Below are 5,794 nucleotides of genomic sequence, written 5' to 3' on the forward strand. Positions count from 1 at the left end.
TTTCTCTCGTTGTTTCTTACGTTCTCTTTTTTTTTCTCTTTACCTTTCTCTCTATGTCTTTGTTTCTTTATCTCTATCTATGAGTTGTCGGTCTCCCGTCTTTCTTCTTTAAACAGTGAGGCTGTAGTAGCTCGCCGTAGTTTGTGCGGTGTCACCAGAAAAACATGATCAGGAACCAGCACGCCCTCTCTTCGTCCTCTTCTTCATCGTCGTCGCCGTCTTCATCTTCTGCTTCGCTCCCAAAGCACAAGCACCGATGCAATAACCCTGATGGGTGAGACGACGAGTACACAGGGACAGAGAAAGAGAGAAAGAAATAGAAATAAAAAATGAGGGAGAGAAATTCTAGGGGAAAAAATTTCTTCGCGAGGCGAAATTCGAAGCAGCGTACACAACATCTCAAGGTGAGCGGCTACCAGAACATAAACAGCAAGGTGGTGAAAAGGCAGGAGAGGACAGGTGTGAGGGCGAGCAGGAGGCAAAGGATGATGACGATATCTTGGGTTTAAATGGGGACTCAGGGGATTTTTCGATATTCACAGATTTGAATTAAACTCTAAACATATGTTCTCTTCGGTACCCTGATGATATCTAACAAGTTATACAACTGTAAGTCGTTCAGTTTTTTAGAAAACGAATTTTAAAATTGGTAGCCAATTCCTGAATCACGCCTGTTAACGCGGGCCACCCTGTGTGTGTGGCATAACGTGCCTACTGTTTTCGAACCCCGCGTCGCCCAGCAGACGGTTGAAGCACGGGCTTTCTTCTACGAGGCGGCGACGACGCGAGTAAAGTTGTTCGTTTTTGTTAGCTGCCAGCGTCTTAGTCGTCGTTGACATCGGGTTTCACAGTAAGCACGCACAATATTGAGCAAAGAGGAGATCAATGCGGGGCACGTCAGCTACTTCACGCGCCGGCAGGTTGAAATCAAAAGGCGATGCTTCCGCGCTCATTTAGTGGCTGCAATCATCGCTGAACTCTTCAGTGGCAAGTTGAGACGGGCTGGCACAGCTTGATTCCGCGTCGATGACATCGCCAGCTTGCTTTTCGTGCGATAGAGGATGTGCTCTGTTTACACCCTGGCCAGCCGTGGTGGCGTGTAGCGTACATTGTGACGTCATCGCATACCCAGCACGGAGCAGCTCAGCTCCCTGTTTCGGTTTCGACTCCTCGTTTATTGCTTATTTAAAATTATTGACGAGTCTTTCAACAAAATGAACCACCCTTGCTGTTACAGGACCGTTTATACTATTTGAAAACGGCATTATCTCAATATAGTCCAAAATGCACCGGAGTTCCCCTTTATCGTCCCAAAACCACGACATGATTATGACAGACGCCGTAGTGGAGGGCTCCGGAAATTTCTACCACCTGGGGTTCTTTAACGTGCACCTAAATTTATGTACACGGGCCTCAAACATTTTGGCTTCCATCGGAAATGCAGCCGCCGCGGCTGGGATTCGATCCAGCGACCTTCGAGTCAGCAGTCGAGCACCATACCAACTGGGCCACCTTGGCGGGGCACAAGGCAAAGAGCAGAGGAGGGAGTGCATACGTACATACATACATACATACATACATACATACATACATACATACATACATACATACACACATACATACACACACACACATACATACATACATACATACATACATACATACATACATACATACATACATACATACATACATACATACATACATACATACATACATACATACATACATACATACATATATGCATGCATGCATGCATGCATGCATGCATAAATACATACATACATACATACATACATACATTAGAAAGAAACAGAAGGGAGAAACAGAGAGAACGAAAGGCAGAAAGAAGAGGGAGACAAAGAGAAAGAATCGAAGAAATGGAGAGAAAGGTGCAGAGAGCGGGATGAAGAATTAGAAAGAGCGACCGAGAAATACAGAGAAATAAGGCAAATTGAAGATGGAATACGCAGAATAGAAACACCGAGAAAGAGAAAGAAATAGCGGGGGAAAGAAATAGTGACGTAAGGGTGAGGAGAGCGCCACCACCTCTGCTGCTACCTCAGTCATTGCACCACTGTTGCGGAGGTGCCCTAGTTTTCTTTGTTTTTTTAACACGAAAGTGTTTTATGCCGGGGTCCACCAAGACTTTCATGACGTATTTCCGTCACGGAAGTACGTCAGCAAAATGAATGCCATCAGATGGCAAAGAAAAAAACTAAGAAAAAGTTCCGATAGCGGGAATCGAACCCATGACCTCTCGGTTCGCCACGATGGCTGGCGGGCGTTTAGCCCACTGAGCTACCGACAAACACATTACGGAGGCGGCATGAACGCGCCTTTTATCTTTCACACTTGCGTCTGGCAGTGAACTTGGATGGATGGATGGATGCTATGAGCGTCCCCTTTATAACGGGGCGGTGACATCTGTGCCACCAGGCTCGAAAAAAAACGCGTCGTTGCAATGACCGTCCCATTCGGCGCGTTTCCAATACAAGTTTAATTTCGCCAACGCTTTAACACACCGTGTGGTGGCAGTTTTAGTGCAAGCCTCGCTCATAGCATCCATCCATATCGACAAATAGCTCTCCGACGCTCGCCTAGCTGTCGCTCCGCGTTCCCTGCGCGCCCTGTAAGAAGTAACGTGCAGGCTAGAGGGAATACACGACGCGTGTAGCCTTTCTCTTCGCATTTCACGGCGCTTTGAAGGAGTGCATATCGAGCATTAGTGTTTATTGTGTGCTTGTTGATGCCATCATTCCGCGGGATTCACCATATGCGGAGTCCACGTATACGTTAAGAACTTCAGCTACCACAAGGGTTAAATCAGGATCATGGGCGTTTGTCGTCGTTACGGAGATGTGCCACTAGGCGTCAACGTGAGTGAGATGCGTCCACATCAACCGGTGCTATATCTGCCAAACAACAGTAGGCATTGTACAAGCTCTCATATACCAATGCACTATAAATAATAAACTACTTCTGTGACGACACGTTTCACTTTCGTGTTATACCGATTCCTATGACGGAGGGATCAACCAACCATTTTTTCCTTCTTTCTTTCTTTCTAATAGAAGTTGTTGCCCAGGTTCGCTGCTTGTAAATAATATTGCCTGATTAACCAATTAAGCAGAACACAAAAATAGTGATTCCCTACATGCAACAAGCATGGAATCAGCAGCATCCATTTGGTCCGCATATCTTTTACCTCTGGCTAGAGTTGGCTCGGGCACCCTCTATACAAGCAAATAACACCACAAAATGTGGAACGCGCAGAAATCGATTCTTTAATCAATGTGGTTTTGTATTCATGCATTTATTTTCTCATAAAAAATAGAAATAGGCAAGGCCTGCACTTGATCAGCTAGTCACACCTACAAAGGCAAATTCTTTATCGAAATAAAACTGACACATACCATCAAACATAAGAACTTTCGATCTCGTTATGACCGCCGTTATTCATGCTCCTTGATAACACCTAATGTAAACCTAAGCAACAACCCTTACCAGCCGCTCACTACGAAAGGGAATAGTCAAGGTCCCACGGCTGCGACCACTCGCGTATCCAGAGCGTGGCAATCCACTTGGACCCACGCAGCACGGGGCAGGAGCCGTGCGTGGTGCTGTAGTCTATCTGTCGCGAGCTCACCGCTGGTTCTTGCTTCAGGTTAAACCAGAAGAGCGCAGACCCCCGACGAGGTCTGATGGAGAGGTTCGCCTTGGGAAAGGCGGTGGAGCCGCCCTGTTCTACTTCGCTTAGGTAGACCAGAAGTGTGGCCAGCCGGTCACCCTCGTCTTCTTCTGTTTCCAGAGGATCCGTGTGCTGGTTGTAATGTCCGCCGGCAGCGTAGTTGAGTACTTGGAGCTTCTCGGCGGACTCCATCGTAAGACCGGTAAGCACTGCGGCACGCTGGTAGACGCGCCGTGCGGTTCCATTGCTTTCGAGCCAGGTGAGCGCCGCCGTCCTGGTGTCCGGCTCGTTCTCACGCCCATCCTCCTCGGTAACCAAGGCAGGCTCGAGCTGGAAAGCTTCCCGACGAAGCGCTGCGCACTCGGCGGGGCTCAAGAAGTCGTGCACGAGCCAGAGTCGAGGCTCCGAGTGGGAGAGCTCCTCCACTGCGAAGGGCGAGAGAGTAGCCGCACCGTGCTTTCCGGAAGAGAGCCAACAGCGCAAATGTCCACTGGGTCTAGTGTCGGAGTCCCGACTGTCACGACACAGCACGCCGAAGGATGTGTCGCTGGGAAAGCTGTAGCGTTGATTTTCCCGAAAGGCGTCTCGGTACGGCCACATTGCGGGAGTCTCCGGCGGGCGACTGACGACAGCCCGCCAGGAGGTGGAATTCGCCTTGGGCGCCGAAGATTCCAGCTCCGCAAGATGGTAATGGAAGAAATCCGCGTAGCGTTGGTCTTCGCCTAGTTTGACCCAATGAGCGGCTGCTGAAGGTTCGCACCGGGAGCAGTGAACGCCCAGCGACAGGGCGTCGTCCGGGGACAGATTATCGGCCAGAACCGAAGAGCACTGCGTCGCGATGACCTCTGCAGCCGACAAGCTGTACGCCTTCTGGAGCCTGCACACATTGGCCGCTGCGCCGTCTACGTCGTCTTCCGTAGGCCAGGCAAGTAGACCCGTCTCGACTAAAGGTCGAGGGCAGCGAACGCTTCCAAGCACGTCAGCTGCGGATTGGAGTACAGAGAGCCTCAAGAACCTCAGGAGCACCGGTGCCGCAGGTTGAGTCTCTGAAGGGGACGACGGAACATCCAGGAGCTCGAGGTGCTGCGGAGGAGATACGAGTGCACTGCGTCTCCAAGTGTGTTCACACTGCTCGATGTGACGCTTCATAGCAACGATGAGAGCTTTCTCCGTCGGAAGCAAGCTCACCAGACCTGGGATGGATCGAAAATATTCACCGCCCTGACATAAATCGACGACGGCTGTCATAAACAGGAGACACGGCAGCCGCATCTTCTTCTTCTTCTTTGGTTCTGCTGCGTGCGCTTGGTTGGTTGGGGTGTTTCTTATGGCATGTCTCAACCCACTACGGGGGTTCGGTCATGAATCAAGCAGCAGGGGAAAAAGACGGCTGATCCCTCCGTCATAGGAATCGGTATAACACGAAAGTGAAACGTGTCGTCACAGAAGTAGTTGATTGTTTATAGTGCATTGGTATATGAGAGCTTGTACAATGTCTATTGGTATTACCACGTTGTGTGGATGCACCCTCGCTGACGCCTAGTGGCACATCTCCTTACCGACGACTAACGCCCATGGTCTTTAACCCTTGCGGTAGCTGAAGTTGTCATGATATACCTGGATACCGCATATCGTGTATCCCGCGCAAAGATGGCATCAACAAGCACATAGCAAACACTGATAATCGATGTGTACTCCTTCAAAGCGTTGTGAAACACGAAGAGAAACGCGACGAGCGTCGTCTCTTCCTTCTAGCCTGGCCGTTAATTCTCACATGGCGAGCGGGAAACGTGGTCCGACAGCCAGGCGAGCATCGGAGAGCTATTTTAGGGGCGAAGCTCCTTAAGGCGGCACCCGTTCGTCCCTCGTAGTCGTAGTCGTAGTAGTCGTAGTGCGTAACCAGTCTTACGCTTTGACCTCCAAGGTGGTGCCGGTGGGAGACTTCTCCTGTGCGTTGTTGAACAATAAAAAATTCGCAGCGTGCGCGTTAACTAAAAGCCGAATTCTTTTGTCTCTCATTCCCCATTAGCAGCCATTGGCATGTTCCAGTAGGAAACGTTAGTAGAAGTAGAAGTGTAAGTGTTAGCTAAAAGCCGACTTCTT

The 5,794-nt window shown here is 49.6% G+C and overlaps 1 protein-coding gene across 1 annotated transcript; it reads right to left on the reverse strand.

Annotated features, from left to right (window-relative positions):
• Positions 1–3,517: 3,517 nt before the first annotated feature.
• LOC119406580 (prolyl 4-hydroxylase subunit alpha-1) lies at positions 3,518–4,840 on the reverse strand. Its single transcript, XM_037673316.1, has one exon. The coding sequence runs from the start codon at positions 4,838–4,840 to the stop codon at positions 3,518–3,520; it is 1,323 nt and encodes a 440-aa protein (XP_037529244.1).
• Positions 4,841–5,794: the final 954 nt, after the last annotated feature.

This window comes from Rhipicephalus sanguineus, chromosome 10, assembly GCF_013339695.2.
Source record: "Rhipicephalus sanguineus isolate Rsan-2018 chromosome 10, BIME_Rsan_1.4, whole genome shotgun sequence".
In the NCBI taxonomy this organism is placed as follows: domain Eukaryota; kingdom Metazoa; phylum Arthropoda; class Arachnida; order Ixodida; family Ixodidae; genus Rhipicephalus; species Rhipicephalus sanguineus.

What these genes read in the sequence shown, in the direction of transcription:
- LOC119406580 (XM_037673316.1), bottom strand. Translation starts at nt 4,840, where the DNA reads ATGAAGCGTCACATCGAGCAGTGTGAACACACTTGGAGACGCAGTGCA.